We start from the raw sequence: 16,494 nt of genomic DNA on the forward strand, positions 1-16,494 counted from the left end.
GCAAGAAAGAATTGGTGTAGTTGACAAACATTTTTTTAACTTGTTAAAAGCCAGGTCGGCTTCTGTAGACCAAATAAAAGGAGGGGCGTTTTTGCCTTGTGTCGTGAGTTTATTCAACGGGCTTGCCAAGGTACTGAAATTCGGAATAAACCTTCTGTACCAGGAGGCAGTACCTAAGAAACGCCTAACTTCTTTGCGGTTTGTGGGAGTAGGATAGTTAACTATCGACTCGACTTTATCAGGATCCGCCTGCAAGCCATTAGAGTCGACAATGTAGCCCAAGTATTTAAGTTGATTTCTAAAAAAATGGCTTTTTCGAAGGTTTATTGTGAGGTTAGCCATCTTAAGCTTTTCAAAAACACGAGTTAAGAGAGATATGTGTTGTTCAAAACTATTAGATACAACAATGACGTCATCGATAAATACGAATACCCTATGCTCAAATTCTGGCCCGTAGAATAGTTTGTCTACTAATCTTTGTTGGGTGGCTGGAGCGTTAGTGAGACCAAAAGCCATGGATTTGAATTGATAGGTACCGCGTGAAGGAATATAAAAAGCCGTCTTTTGTCTGTCTTCCTCTCGAATCAGAATCTGCCAAAAAGATTTTGAGAGGTCTAAGCTAGATAAATATTTTGCGTCGCGTAGGTTGTCAAGAATTTCTGCAATATAGGGTAGGCTATATGCATCTTTTTTAGTTATAGCATTTAATTTCCTACTGTCGAGGCAAAACCGCATTTCTCCATTTTTCTTCGGAGTTAATAGAACTGGGGATGACCACGGACTCTCGCATGGTTCTACGACGTCATCTTTAAGCATTTCGTCAAGTTGTTCGACCAAAATGCGTTGTTTTTCTGGTGACATCCTGTAATAGCGCTGGCGAATGGGGGTTGCATCCCCAGTGTCAATTGGATGTGTTATTAAAGTAGTACGGCCTAAGCCACGCTCTTCATATGATATCTCGCGGAAAAGTGATGTCATATAGTCTGCTGTAGATTTTTGTTCCGGTGTGAGGTGAACGTACGAACATAGGTTTTCAGGTTCAGACTGAAGTTCAGTAGTGAAGATACCGTCTGAGTCCTTGTAGTATACTATACTGTCGAGGTGTTTAGGAAAAAGACCAAACGTCCTCCAAAAGTCCATACCTAATATAAGTTGGTGTTTTAAGTCCGGAACCACATATATTTTCAGTATGTGTGTTTGCTCATAAAAGGTAATTGGGAGGTATAGAGTTCCTATTGAGTTCAATTTTTCGCCACCCGCTGCAATAAACTGAAAGGTATCAGATTCGTGTAGCTTAAAACCTGATTTTAAAAAGAATACATGGGCACCATTACCCAATATAGTGGTAGAGGACCCAGTGTCAAGTAGTCCAATAACAGAATTGTTACTAATTGTAACAGAAACATAGGGTCGGGACATATTTTTTGCATTATTTACGTGGATTGACGAGACCGCGTTGTAAGTAGAAAACGAAGATACAAAATTCAACCACCGATTCCAGTCCCCAGGGTTGAAATTTTTGTTAGAGTAAGTGTGTCTAGAAACACTGTCCACGCAATCCACGTCGTTTAGTTTTTTTGATTATCGACGGGATTACATTTAGGGCATTCGGGGGTGCGACAGTCCTTCTCTCCACACTTAAAACAAAAGATTTTTCGCTCTTCTTTACAATTCTTTAGAGAGTGGTCATTAGTTTTACATCTGGGACAGAATATGTATTCAGAGGAAGATCTATCAACAGCGTTAACAAACTCACTTTTATTTTGTTTGAACTCTTTTTGATTTGTGTTTTGTTTATTGTTCTCTGTTTTATTTTTAAATTCACCCTTAAATTCACTTTTGTAATTACTATTTACATAGAATTTATTCTTGTAAGCAAACTCGGGAGCTAATGTGGTAGTAGAAACTCTAGGTGGCTCATGAAAGTGAGAGAATCTAGCTAAGACATGTTCATAGTTACGGCAGGTTGACACCAGGGAGTCTATGCTCCTAATATTTGGTGTAGCAGCTAACGTACTAGCATAGCAAGGACGAATATTATGGAGAAGAATTTCTAACTTTTCCTCTTCCGAAAAAGGTTTGCTGAGTCTTGAAAATAGTCCATGCATGATTGATATGTATATCGTGATATTTTCTTGTTCACCTTGAGTACGGGATCTTATTTCTGCAGCGAGTCTGTAATCATAATCACTTGCGCTAAAATCCTGTTTGAGTAGAATACAAAGATCTTGCCATGAATTCACTTTATCTTTATTGTAACGATACCAGTGTAGAGCGTCACCTGTAAAAATTTCATAAGCCAACGAGAGTATCTTCTCAAACGATATACCACGAGACTGGACAAATTCCTCAACCTTTAGTATGAACGAATGAACGCAACTGTTGCCTGAATATTTAAGTTTTCCGATATCGGCCGATAAGCTACGTTCACCGCAAGAAACAGAAATTGTAGTTTGTTCTGCAACAGTGTCAGAGCACGATGTGGTGGTAGCTTTAGTTTGTGAACTGGAAGCAGGTCTCAAAGTATTTAGTTCTTTGTAATAAGAATTAAAATTAGTTACGCAAACCTTGTAAATATCAGCTACTTCGGTTGTATTGTTTATCCTGTTTATACGATGATAAAGATGATTTAGTAAGGCTTCAGTTCTAGTAAACAAATTTTTTTCAAATTTAGATTTTAAGTTAAGCAAGAGGTTATGTGCTTTTAGCAGCGATTCCTTAACTTGTTTCAGATCATCACTTGGTTCTAAATATGATTCAGATATGTCCTCCGATGAATTTAGTTGGGAAAACTTTACAATTTGTTTGCGTAACTCTTGAACTGAGCCAGATGACCCACCTCGAAGTTCCACCTCATACTCTAATTCAGTCTTTTGTAAAGAAAGGAATTTAATTGGGTACGACATCTTCCTTAAATAAGAAGGGTATGTGTTGCAAAATTATATAATGCTAGTAATATCTAACTACTCTAAGTACTAATGATTTTTAAGCAAGGTACTAATTCGGTGAAAGTACCTGTCATACAATGTGTGGTTTTAATATTTAATTAAAGAGGTTCTGAACCACTTACAATATACATTGTTTTTTTTTTTAAATAATTTGACGTTTCATACAGAAAACCACACATAGATAACACATATTAATAGCATAATCAGTCTTATACTAGGTTTAAGCCAACACCAGAAAAAACTATTAATTGCTAAAAAAAACAAGTGACACTTCGGTTGCAATTATACTCGTTATTGGGCGCCAATGTACCGTACCATTTTAGATGGGAGGTATAAAAAATATAGAAATGAAAAAGTAATTTTAAATTTAACAAAAAGGTTTAATTACGACTCTTCAGGGAGTGGATAAACAATTGCAACGCGAAGAATCACCAGTCTTAAGCTCAATCAAAACCACTGCCCTTTTATCCGTGGAGAAGCGTTGACACGAAGTTGGGGTCACGAAGTTGTGATATCGTAGGGTAGTCCGATGACAAAAATGCAGCAATCACCTCCGCCGTAAGACTGATTATGGAGAGTGAGCCGGGAGCAGCAATCGAAATCCGGTACTGGATCCCTGGAATTCCGGAAATCGGACACTTCTTAAAAAGTCTGATTTCATTTGTGTGACTGCCACATCAACCGGAAGTGAAGACAAGCGGATCAGAAGAAGAAGCGGATATGGTAATGATTATGGCAATAAATAGTGATTAATGATGTGGCAGTTATACACAATCATCCTTAGACTAGAACAATGCGATGTTTGTACTAAATAATGAACATGTAATTAAATAGTCACAAACATCTTACAAAATTACCACTAATGAATTACAGTTCTAAGTGCATTACTATAGTAATATTACTACAATAAGCTTAATCTAATCAAAGATAAATTTCCTAACATAATAATTAACAACGACCGTTGAAGGTCATGTAAGGTCATGTATGCATGACATTTACTTTTGTATTTATCATATTGAAGTAAAAACGACTATTATTTTATTATTAAACATTCTGCTTTCTAAAACCTTAAGATATTATTATGTACTTTTCAAATACTTAAATGTAGTGCATACATAGGAAGTACATTTAATTATTTTTTTGGCAGGTAGGTGATCAATAAATTTACCAAGCACTAAGTACTATTATCATGTATTAATTTGCAACACTTACCCGTTATCGGGGTGACGTACACAGACTTAATTAGATTCTGAGGTGTAAAAACTTCACGAGTTCGTAAACCTTATATTTAAAAAATCTGCAGTTAAAGTGGTACGTGTCTGCGTACGGATGTTTCGCGAGACACAGTGATGGATTCGCGATCGCTGCGAGCATTCGCCGCGCCTTGAATCATTCGGCGTTCGTTCGTTCGCTCCAAAGATATAATAACAATGGTATCGCGCAGTTTGCTTACAAAAACAGTTCTTTCTATAAATATTATAATTTATTAAATGTTAGTATTTTTCTGATTTAATTGTATATTATTGTTTTCTTTTTTTTTAAATTATAAAATAGTTGTTTTTAATAATTTCGATTTTAGTTTTTAAGAATAGTGTAACGAAGCGTTACAGGCTTTTAATTCTGAAACTAAGAGGCCTAGAGATTTGAAATTATGTCTCGTGTGTACTTTAATTATAACGAATTATTTGATCTTTAAAACGCAACTCTAACTTATACGGTTTTAATAATCCACCGTGTGTTACGTGTCACCAGCTTACACATACGTATCGGTTCGTAGTTCGAAAACGGTTCGAAATAAAGCTTTGAAAGAATTGAAGTCGGGTTTTTTTATTCGACTTTAATTTATGAGATATAAAACATTGATGTAGCTTAAATATTTACGAAGATACAGATGTGTAAGCTGGAGACACGGTACTCCAGCTCGCACATAGTTTTTTGATCGTGGTTTTAACAGTATTTGAGCTAAAGTCTTGAAAAGTGGAAAGCCTACTATTTGGATTCGACTGTAATTTTTGAGGTATAATACATTATCGTAGCATAAATATTTACGAAGATACAGATGTGTCAGCTGGAGACACGTGTCCTCAGCTTACACATAGAAAACAACTCATAGTTATGAAGTTCTAATGGCTCTAATTGAATGACTGAGAGGTTTGATGACTCTAATTAGGCTTTTGTTGATGGTATACTTGGAATTGCTCTAGGGCCAATGAGGAAGTTGGAGACATTCAGGTCTGATATTGACAACTTTGACAGTATTGACATTTGTCATTTTTGTGCTATCGCGATTCTCGTACTCCGTATTTTTCGTATTTTAAATTTCATAAATAATATTTTGATTGTATCAGGTGGAAAAAATAGCTTTATGTCACAGATATATCTAGAAAATAAATAGTGTTGTTTATAAAATGTTGTAGAGTACTCAATAGTCTCAAGAGCTATCATGGCTAAGGCTGGAAAAACAGCTCAGGAATTCATTCAGAGCTCGTTTTCGCCCCTTGTAGCTGTATTATGCAGTCCGAAAGTGGAAAACGTAGTGTCCAAAAATAATCTCTCGTTTCCAGAACTAATACAACCGTTTTCTACTTTGGACTGGGAAGGTAAAAGTATTTCCCTTTCTTAATCTTTTTTAAAGAAATTATTTTATTTATGTAATAACATTAATGTATGCAAATTTAGGACAATTTCGGGAACCAGGAGGAAGTTCATGTAGTGTTAAATCTTGGAAACTTATCATAAGAGATGTGAACTGGAAACCTTTACAACCAACTGAAGCAAGAAGACAGCTGAACAACGCTGTCTTACACAATTTTAACGATAAAACCGTTTCCCTTGATATAGGTGAGACAAATACTATAATTCATTTTACTGTTAAAGTATCTTTATTATGGTCTAAATTTTAATTCTAATTTCTAGATGGGCGAAAATTTGATGTTTCCCAAGCAACTCCATGGTTTGACGCTTGGAGAGAAACTTATCTTGAAGTGCAATTTCCTTCTGATCATGAATTTACCAAACATTTTTTGTCATGTATCATTGTTGGTTCAACACAGGATGAGAACATAATTGATTGCTTTAATTCATTAAACCAGCAATATGCTCAACTTCAGAATGTTACACCTCCTAAATTACCTAAATGGTTTAACAATGGAGTTTTGAAGTCATATCTACTTCTACATGATGTTTCAAGTATGGCTAAGGATAAGTATGTATACTACAATGGTATATTTAAATCTTTTACTTTTACGTACTTAATTGTTTTAAAATGTGTCTTATATCTTTACAGGGCTGATGCTGTATTTGAAACTGTAAAACAAACATTTGGTGCTAACAATTGTTTTATGCTGTCTATAAATTCTAAGAGCAACATAGACCCAACTTTAACAAATGATTATTGGGCACAGTATATTACTAGAACAACTGAAACCAATGTATGTTTTCATCTTTCCACAAGGTTTTGCTTGGTTTTATGATAATCTGTTTGACTGTAATTTAGGGTTTCTGCTCGAGCTTTCTCGAACTCGAGAAAACTCGAGAAATTTGGCTTCATTCGAGACGAGAAAAAAATTACCGGAGCTCGAGAATTCTCGAGTTTCCAATTTGAAGCCTATTTTCTAAGACAAAAGTAAATTTTTAATTATTTCATAGGCTAACGTTGCTTTTAGACTGGCCTAATCTCTCTTTTTTTAACTGATTTGATTTCCAATGCAAGTAATGATCTCAATTTATCAACATTACCTACTCTATTTAGTTTTACTTTTGTTTCATATTTTTGATGCTGTTTTGTGTCGCTGAATAAAATATTTCATTTTCAATCGAAAGTAATAACGTGGTAATAATGTTCACCAACGAGATGCTATACCTATTTATTAAGTATGTTTAACTCTGACTGATTTAAAGACTGAAAAATTTGTTAACTGTCTGTTAGGTTAGGTACTCGTGCCTCCTCGTAAAGTTTATTCAAGTCGTTATCTTTTCCACTTAACATCAGGTGCGATTGTGGTCAAATAACTGCCTTGTTATGCATAAAAAAAAGAAATTTATTAAAAATATTTTTTTGTATATAGAAAAAAAAAACTATTTATCGTAATTTTGCTATTTGGACTTGTGTTTTTTAGAAAACAAGTAATTCAATTGTAGCTCCAGATTTTTATTGTTATTATTGTTATTTATCCTTAAAGTACACGCGACTTTATGACTTTTGTTGTAATTATTAGTTAATATTTATTAAAGAAGATTTTATGTTTTGTTTCTTTCCTTACCAAAATAAGTGGTACCTACTAAATTCTAATATTGACTGTTGTGCAATAAAAGTAGGTATATTAGATTAAAAAACCTGTGTTTTTATTAAATTTCAACCGATTTCAACAGTTTTATTTAAAAGACTCGAGACCCGAGAAAACTCGAGACTTTGGCCTCGAGAATTCCCGAAACTCGAGAAAAAAAATAGGTCGAGAAATCAGAAACCCTACTGTAATTGCTTTATAAATAGTCAAAAAGTTATTTGAAGTAATTGGTCATATACATTTTCATTGAATTTTTTTTAGAATGAAATGGCATCAGCAACATCTAATCTTCCTACTACACCACTGGAAGCCCAGACACCTCTAAACCAGTCTGTTCCAGCTATACAATGTAAGTTAAACTTCATTCTATAGGGCAAAGGTGTTATTAATCTAAGAGGGCAAATAACAAAGAACCATCAGCATTTCTTGAAATGATTTGTTATGTAATTAATTAATTGTTTTTTTCTAGCTGATGACAGTAACATCCTGACATCTTCCAATCAAGATACTTCACATCCACTTACAGAAAGTGATGTGTATGATAATGCTAACAGTTTACAGGTTGGTAATCCAAATGACACACGCCTTTAGACTTAATCACTCCTAACAACCCTAACCTTAAATATAGCTTAATTAATATAAATAAATCTTAAAAACACTGTCCAGGTGGTCTACTGCATTATGAAACTGTTATAATAATAAACATTTATGATCTCTTTTAGACACATTCCTTCTCAGGTAGTTCAGAAAGCATGAGTGTGACAGGAAAAGCTATTGATTACTCATCTGAAGTACATGGTGCTGCTTTAAATGCCAATGACATTGAAGCCATTAAGAAATTCCTGGTTGAATATGCTTCAAAAGCATTGTTGCCCTATTTAGAAAAACAGATTTCTCTACTTTCTGAAGTTGTAAGTATTATTGTTTTATTCTGGTTTGTAATTAAGACAATTTTTAATGTATAATCTCTCATGTGGAATGTAGTTTTGAATTTTGAAAGAGTAATTTTATAAACATACCTAAAATAAGCTAAAATTGTCTTATAAAAATTTTAAACATTAATTTTCAGGTAGCAAACAGAAAAGGAGTAAGCCGGTCATTACTTTCTGCAACTAAAAGGTGGTTTGGTACTGGAAAAACTGGAAATACTACTGCAAATAACACAGTCATGTAAGATATTACAGCTTAAATACGAAAACCTGTTTTTTTGTTTGCAATGTTAAAGAATATTGAATTTCCAGATATACAAATGACTGTCCAGAGTTGCAATTACGGCGACTAGGTGACCTTTGGTTTATGTGTGGACAGTGGCAGCGAGCATTCGACGCCTACCACACTGCAAAAAGAGAGTTTTACGCGGACAGTGCATGGCTTTGTTATGCCGGAGCCCTTGAGATGGCCGCCATAAGCGCTTTCATGTCAGGAGAGTCTAATAGAAAAACACATGGATATATGGAAGAGAGTATAACAACTTATCTTAATACATGCAGGTAATATAATAATTCTATTAAATTGATTTTATTTGCTACACTACACTACAGATGTACTATGTGTACTTTAAACCATTTTTAATACTTATTTCAGAATGGTTCAGTATGCAGTAAGGGCAACACTATTATCAGTTCTGTGCTTGGGTGGGTCAGGACTCCCTGGGGAAGCTGCGAAACAGCTCATTCGTATGACTTCTGAGGATAGTGACCTCCGAAGTGCTATGTTGCTAGAACAGGCGGCTCTATGTTTCTTATCAGGGCCAGGGACCAAAGCTATGTGCAGAAAATATGCATTCCATATGGTGTTGGCAGGACATAGATTTTCAAAAGCTGGGCAGAAGAAACACGCGTATAGGTGTTATAAGCAAGCATATCAGGTATGTTTACTTTTATAACACAATCGTAAAACCACGCCTCTGTAATACCTTCAGCACAGCTGTTGCCACAGTAATGTGCATTTTCTTATGGATGTGAGAGTATGGGCGCGGTTTGGACTTTCGACATATCGGACACATGAAAACGCCGTTTGTTTTATAGTGTAAATAAATAGGCCACTACAAGGCTAGTTTCCTAGCCATGCGTTACCGTAGATCTCGTAACTGGACGTAACGTCAGCGTCAAATATTTCGTGGCACTCAAAGTGGCTAGTTGATAACTCAACATTATTCCAATTGTAACAAAGACGTGGTCCGAACTTTTTGGCTACTTCTTCTTTTTATGTCGAGAACAAACCTATACAGTGTCAGCCCAAAATTCCGCTACAAGAGTGGCTACTTTGGGTGTCACTATTTGACGCTTATTGACTGGTTTTTAAATCGATTGCAACACAAAACTTTAGTATTGAGACTGTCATTTAATCGTTCGCAGGTTTATCAAAACAGCGGCTGGCGCCTGTCCACCGACCACGTGCAGTTCGCACTGGGCCGGCTGGCGGGCGCGCTGAAGTTAACTGGCGACGCGGTGAGCTGGCTGGCCGCGCCGCTCGCGCCTTCCAGCCACCAGCCGCCGCACCAGCAGGACGCCTTCCTGCGCGAGTACATCCTCGCACACCAGGTTAGTGGAAGTAATTGACACTGCCAATCCGCCGCTTTGATTAGTAATTTAGTACACTGTAATATATTAGTATTATATGTTTTGCCATATTTTTAATTAATTAAAGATTAGATTTAGTAACACTATAATAGATTAGTATTATACATTTTGCCATATTTTTTAGTTATTGTGTATTTTTTTTAATAAAAAAAAAATGAAGTTCATGTCCATGCTTCAATTTATTGTTTTTGTAAATTTAAATAAAACAGATTAAGATTATTATTTTCTTTAAACATCCTTGCATACAATTTTTATTTTATTCATGCAAACCAGTATGTTTCAAAGGTAAGAACATTTTATAATTATTGAGCACACTGTTTTGATAGTCAAAAAAATACGGCGTTAATTCAATCATCGTCATTATGCGTCAGCGTAGTTCACTTCACTCTGCAGCCAACAACCTGTAAAGTTTTCATTAAATGGGTCATTCCACAAAAATATGTCAACTCTTAGTCCGCGCCACATTTCACATGAAATATTTGTTAATATTTTATTCCAAAATTGTTAAATAACAGCTCGCAATGTGTTTTATTCATCACCCATTTATATTTTTTGAAACTATTTTTAAAACATCTTGAATTCCTTTTGAATGACCCAAAACGTCATTCCCTAGGCATGTCCGTACTCCAAAAGTTTGTGTTTTGGTACCCACATTTATAAAAACATCAACTTTATCCTTTGTTTTAATTAACGAATAATCTATTTAAATGTATATTACACCAAATTCTATTAATATTTTGCGGTTTCAATAAACAATAATTTGATTTTCTTTAGTTGAAAAAGAGTCTACAGTTTTTAGCGTCATTCCCTCGCCACGCACTGATTTTATAATTTTGCGCTTTAATATGTATTTAGAGTGAATGACATTTAGTTGAGTTTAAAGTACGATACGAAGTTATCCTCAGACCATACAGGCTTTGCGGTAGCCATTTTTTGAATTAGTGCAAACGTGCCAGTTGTTACCGAAACATGTGTTAATCCAGTCACTTCGTCAGTCCCTAGTTGAGTAGCTTTATTGATTATAATAGGAAATTGTATATAATTTAATAGTATTTACGTGTAGTTTTTTGGCTATTTTCGGCACATGGTATTAAGCATCTTATAATATAAAGTTAATCTGCATTTGTGTTAAGTTTTACTCCAAATCGTCAGTCCCTAGAGCGTCAGGCCCTAGCTTTAAATGGCACTTGGGACTAAATTACTAGTTAGGGAATGATGTTTTTTATATAGTGATAATAACAAAACAACTACATTATGTGTATTAACTTATCTATAAATGTTAAGGTTAAAAGTTTTATATTTTATTAGAAGTCATATAGGAGTAATGTAGTATGAAAAAATTGAAAATTATAATTTCTCCTAAAATAAAGCATAAAGTGACTGGCCCTTTTAGACATAACATAATTAATTAATAAACAATAATTTACACTAATAAAGTATTCAAAAGCATCTTAAAAAAGTTACGGACAAAATGACGTCGAAAATATACAGATTTTTATGGAATGACCCAAATAGACATGTTACAGTTGACACCCACATTGATGGGGGCGTTTGGCGGAAAAAAGCGCTTGGAAGCAAAATGGCTACTACGCTGTCACTCACTGCTAAAAAAATTTAATGAAACCTCATTAATTTGAAGTTAAAAATGTGTCCTCGCCGCAAACTCCCGTAGCCATCGCCATTATGCTTACAAGCGCTTTTTTCCGCCAAACGTTCCCAAAGTTTCTGTGCTGTACGATCAGCAGCTATTAAAAAAAACGTTTTTTTACACATAAATCTTATAACTTTATGCAAGTTTCTCATGATCTCATATTATATTGCTTTGCATTCGAACAGCAATGGATCGAGAGCAGTGAGGAGTTCCGCTCCCGCCTGCCGCCGCTGCCGCTGCCGCTGCTGGCCCGCGGCGCCACGGCCGTGCTGTGCGTGGGCCCCGCGCCGCTGTCCGCGCCCGGCCGCGCGCCCGCCTCCTCTATCGCGCTGCACGACGCCGCCGCGCCGGTCAGTATGACGTCACCATGTTCAGGCAGCAGTGGACCGAGAGCGGCGAGGAGTCCTTTTGGCCTTTTTTACTTTCGCCTTTTTTTTAAATTAAAATTCAACCTTCAAAATGATGAGGCAAGATAAAGAAAATTGATTTGATGTGCAATATTAAATGCAAAAATGTTTAATTAACGTTTTTATTGCTCTAAAGCGCGTAAAGCACCATGCAGTGATTCTGCCAACGTCAGGCCAACCTTTGAAAAGTCAGTCAGTCAACTTCTTATTAAAAACGCCGAAGTAAAGCGATTTCGGATACTAACTTTGCCTAGGAGGTCTGGTTTACACATCCAATCTGTGCTTGTAGACTGCCGCGTCACAGACCTTGAAAAGCGATCTAAGTATATTTAATTAACTTTAATTTGTCTATAGGCCGGAGAAGATGATCGATACTGGCACAAACTGGAGGAAATGCTGCTACAGGTAGCACAAGGCAGTGTGCCTATGATATTTAAACCAACGGTCGACCTGTATGTGGAGGGCACTGATGCTAATCCTATAGTGCCTAAAGGAGGTGAGTTACAAAAATATTTTATTTATAATTAAATTATGGCTCTTTGTGACGTACTATGTTTACTAATGTCTTGTCAGCCAGTTAGCAAAATAACTTATGAAAACCGATTTTGATTTCAGAGCCAATCCAAATAGCAATCACTCTGAGAAATCCTCTGAAGATATCGTTAATCCTAAAAGATGTGGAATTGCTGTGGCAATTTATTCCTAACCCAGAAGACGATCAGAACATAGATCATGAAGTGCTAAATAATGAGCCAGTAGTGGCCGCCGGGAGTACGCTAGAGAGTAATGTCATTGTGGGACAGAAAATCAAGTCTGTTCTTTTTGAAGGAGACTGCGAGAAAGTTTTGACGTTTACTATAACTCCTTTATGCGTTGGACAGATAAATATTCATGGCTTGGCTTACAAGTAAGTAAATCGTAGTACACAAATGATAAAATATGAAATTGATACGACATGTAATAATTTTAAATTTTAATTTCAGATTGATTAATGCTGGCGAAGGAGGCAATGAAACTGGTAATGGTACTATGATCTCAGGAAAAGTTGACCTTACTAGTCAAAACAGTGTCGACAAACGTCTTCAAATCAAAGTTATTCCAGAAGCACCTTGTTTACAGGTAGGCAGATAATGTTTTGTGATATATCTTTACTAGTAGATTATGTTACATCATATAAATAAAATGGTTACTTCGACGTTGCAGATGACTTTCACTGAAATGTCGCCGGAAGCGATCAGTAACGAGTTGAGGATCATAGATGTGGAGTTAAGAAATGTGGGTCCAGTAGACATGAAGAACGTACACATTGCGGTGTCGCACCCGGACTGCATCTCGCTGATAACCGAGGATGCAGGCGATAACTTCAAAGCGCTGTACGACGAAAAGTATCGGGAACTACCGCCGTTCAATGGTAAAAACTTAAGAAATTAATCCAAATCCTAGTGAAATGTATGTATTTAAAGTGCACGAATAATTAATCGACCTCGATACTTCACTTTTATAGTTTGCGACTCGTTTGTAGGTGTTCATTTCACTTTCATTTAATTTCGAGTTAGAATAACACTTAGCCATTTCGTAAAGTTGCCGAATCCTCATTAGGGCTTTAGCTGAAAAACATGAAAAAGATCATTCGTTGTCACGTATTTCAAATGTATTTAAACGCTGCTTTATTTCTTGACAATGCATTGAGGTCATTGCGTTCTTTTGCTATTCAAAAAAATTCTTTCAGACCAGCATAATTATGCCACTGCGTAGCGTGCGTAGAGCTAAAATTGCATTATCATCGCGTTATTGTCATTAAAAAAATGTGTTCGCAGACGAGCGAGCAGCGCGCGCGGCGGCGTGGCGAGCGGCGAGCGCGCGGCACGTGTCGAGCGCGGCGGGCGTGGTGGCGCGCGCCGCGTGCCGCCGCCTGCGCCTGCTGCTGCGGCCGCGCGCCGCCGTGCCCGCGCTCCGCCTGCTGGCCTACTACGAGACCGGCGCCGCCGCGCGCCCCTACCGCCTGCTGCGACACGTGTTCCGGCTGCAAGTCGCCGTGAGTTGCCACATTACGTGACCGACTTTCGCGCGACGTATAGCGCGCGTGGTGCCTTTACCGTGGTGCCTTTAAAAAAAAAAAAAAGTATATAAGTAGTATATCCGTTAAGCTAGCACCCATAACACAAGCATTAAGTTGCTTACTTTGGGGCTAGCTGGCGCTGTGTGAAATTGTCCAAAGATTATTATTATTTATTTATTTATTTACTGTGCGATAGGGATTTCTTTGTTTTAAATTTAGAACTGTGGCCCAATTCACGTATCAAAACTTCAACGACATGCAAACGATTTGAATGTCAATTTTCGTATAGTTCCAAAATACTGGACTGTCCTATCGATGACATTGACAGTGGGGCGCCACCGTCAATACCGGATCGCTGGTTCCGATTTTTGCCATGTTGGAAACCCATGGGGAAACCATATAGTTGAACGATGGTAGCGCCCCCCTGTCATTGAGTTTGGTGGGACAGTTCAGCGTGGGTCATCTATACTCACGTATTAATCGCCCGATTTTGTTTCGATTTCTTTTTTATGCCTATTCGATTGTGCCTCCGCGGTATTCACCTATCCTACCTATTTTGAAGTTAGGTTTAATCGGATGCCAGTGAAAACGTCAAAAATGACAAATCGCTGAGTTGCGATCCTATCGAGTAATCGTTCTATTGAAATGATATGTGAATACGGATTTAGAACTGTTTTTCAAAAGGACGTCAACGACATTTTGACTGTTTCAAAATACGTGGATTGGGTTACTGGACGGCGCAGTGTATGATGTCCAAGAATATTTATTTAACATTATTTGTTTACTCTTCTAATGTGACATTTTTGATTGCTCACAGGAAGCGGTGGAGGTGTCGGTTACGCCCCGCCGAAGCTTAAAAACGTTCGACGGTGAAGTTCTTGAGAATTTGTTTTTGGCTGTTGAGTTAAAAAATATATGCAACGAAAAAGAGGATAATGTCGTTGTAGAAGTGTTGGAAGCGTCACTACTGAGCAGACAATGGAAGTTGACGGGCCTCACGAAGGTCGCGGATAAAGTGAACCCGTTGGCTGTTCATGAAAGACTTCATCTCATTTTTAACGGTCGAAGGATTTTTGAAATGCTCCCGGAAGAAAAAGTCGAACACACTTGCCTTAAAGTTGGTTCTACCAATCTTGACTCCAATTTTGCGTCGTGCTATAACTTTATAACAGATTTCAAGCCTTCCTACCTTGATACCACAGATGGCAGTCAAGAATTTCAACAACAAAGGCAAGGATTGATTCAGTCGATGTTTGTTATACGATGGAAAGCTACTAACAAATCTAATGGAAAATCTACTTTTGGCCAGAATTGCTTGTGGCTAGAATGTTTTGCAAAAACAGTGTCTCGGAACAAAGATCCAATTTCGATAGATTTACCAACCTTGCAGCTCGACGATGGTGATAACAAAAAGGACACGAAAGATCCTAAGCAAAAAGTTCGGAAGGATAATGTAATTTTCCGCTTAGAGCACTGTGATACTATTCAACATGATTTTAAACACAGAAAATTGTGTTTAGTGCCAATAACAATTAATATTGTCAATTGTTATGGAGTTCCAGTTACAGTATTCATAGATATGTCTAAACAACAGAGCAGGTAAGTGATCATCCCATGAAACTTAGTAGTAAATAACCCTATTGAAAAATTATTTCATAAAACTCAATAAGTCAACAATTCAATCAACATATTAAGCAAGACGATAAAATAAGTAGGACATCCTACTTATTTTATCGTCTTGCTTAATATGTTGATTGAATTGTTGACTTCTTGTTACTTAGAATAATTTATTTGTATTCTAGTAGTTTTCTAAGGTGGAAGCTAATATTTTAGCAATCTTAGGTTTTTGTAATAAATGGCATTTTAACTAAAACCTGTTCAAATGTTGCGTCGCCATGATTTTTGTATGTAATGGTGACGTCACTTTTTATAAGTTTACAAAGTAAAAAATATTTTTATTAACAAAGCCTTCAAAATAATTAAAAGTTGTTAACATTTTCATATTACATGCAAGGGTAAGCTAGTTTGCCTTTTCTTGTTTACCTAAATCCCCCATTAGCTTTGAATATGAGGTGGCTGCTAAATTCAAGGCATACAATTTCTACACCCTTTGAATGAAATTAACACATTGGTTTCTTTTTTCAGAGAGGCTCTCGGAGAATTAGGTTGGGCCGGTGCATTGAGTAACGCTTTAGATGCCGATGAAAAAAAGACGGGAGTAAGCGTTAGTCTAGAGAAATTCGAGTCTAGGCGTGTGCAAGTACGCGCGCTGTGTGCGGCCCCCGGGACCTACCTCGTAGGATCCGCTTTCTCCATTACTACTCTAAGAGCCGATAACCAGCAGCCTATCACCCACATGTCAAATAATACGTCTTTATTAGTTGTCCAGCAAGTACGTGTTTGAATCTATATTTTCGTCAACTTCAGTTACAATGTAGTTTTAAATAATTCTGATTTCATATTAGCAATAAACTATTTTATTTATATTTTTAAGTACCCAATAAACATATTTATGCTCTGAATTATATTACATTGCTTATCAGAAAACAATGTTTTATTCA

At 36.6% G+C, this 16,494-nt stretch overlaps 1 protein-coding gene across 1 annotated transcript; it reads left to right on the plus strand.

Moving 5' to 3' along the window:
• Window positions 1-5,220: 5,220 nt before the first annotated feature.
• Window positions 5,221-16,483, plus strand: LOC135078332 (trafficking protein particle complex subunit 8). The gene is made up of 19 exons (XM_063973208.1): window positions 5,221-5,548; window positions 5,628-5,789; window positions 5,865-6,153; window positions 6,235-6,379; window positions 7,496-7,583; window positions 7,704-7,795; window positions 7,957-8,145; window positions 8,304-8,404; window positions 8,476-8,724; window positions 8,819-9,101; window positions 9,592-9,777; window positions 11,653-11,817; window positions 12,229-12,370; window positions 12,490-12,781; window positions 12,858-12,993; window positions 13,078-13,285; window positions 13,692-13,909; window positions 14,751-15,532; window positions 16,079-16,483. The coding sequence occupies exons 1-19, from the start codon at window positions 5,392-5,394 to the stop codon at window positions 16,335-16,337; spliced, it is 4,143 nt and encodes a 1,380-aa protein (XP_063829278.1). The 5' UTR covers window positions 5,221-5,391; the 3' UTR covers window positions 16,338-16,483.
• The last annotated feature ends 11 nt before the right edge of the window (window positions 16,484-16,494 follow it).

The sequence above is a fragment of the Ostrinia nubilalis genome, chromosome 1 (assembly GCF_963855985.1).
Source record: "Ostrinia nubilalis chromosome 1, ilOstNubi1.1, whole genome shotgun sequence".
NCBI lineage: Eukaryota > Metazoa > Arthropoda > Insecta > Lepidoptera > Crambidae > Ostrinia > Ostrinia nubilalis.

What these genes read in the sequence shown, in the direction of transcription:
- LOC135078332 (XM_063973208.1), top strand. Translation starts at nt 5,392, where the DNA reads ATGGCTAAGGCTGGAAAAACAGCTCAGGAATTCATTCAGAGCTCGTTT. An exon ending in ACTGCAAATAACACAGTCAT is followed by an intron (nt 8,405 to 8,475) that starts GTAAGATATTAC and finishes TTGAATTTCCAG; the next exon opens with ATATACAAATGACTGTCCAG. An exon ending in CAGAAGCACCTTGTTTACAG is followed by an intron (nt 12,994 to 13,077) that starts GTAGGCAGATAA and finishes TCGACGTTGCAG; the next exon opens with ATGACTTTCACTGAAATGTC.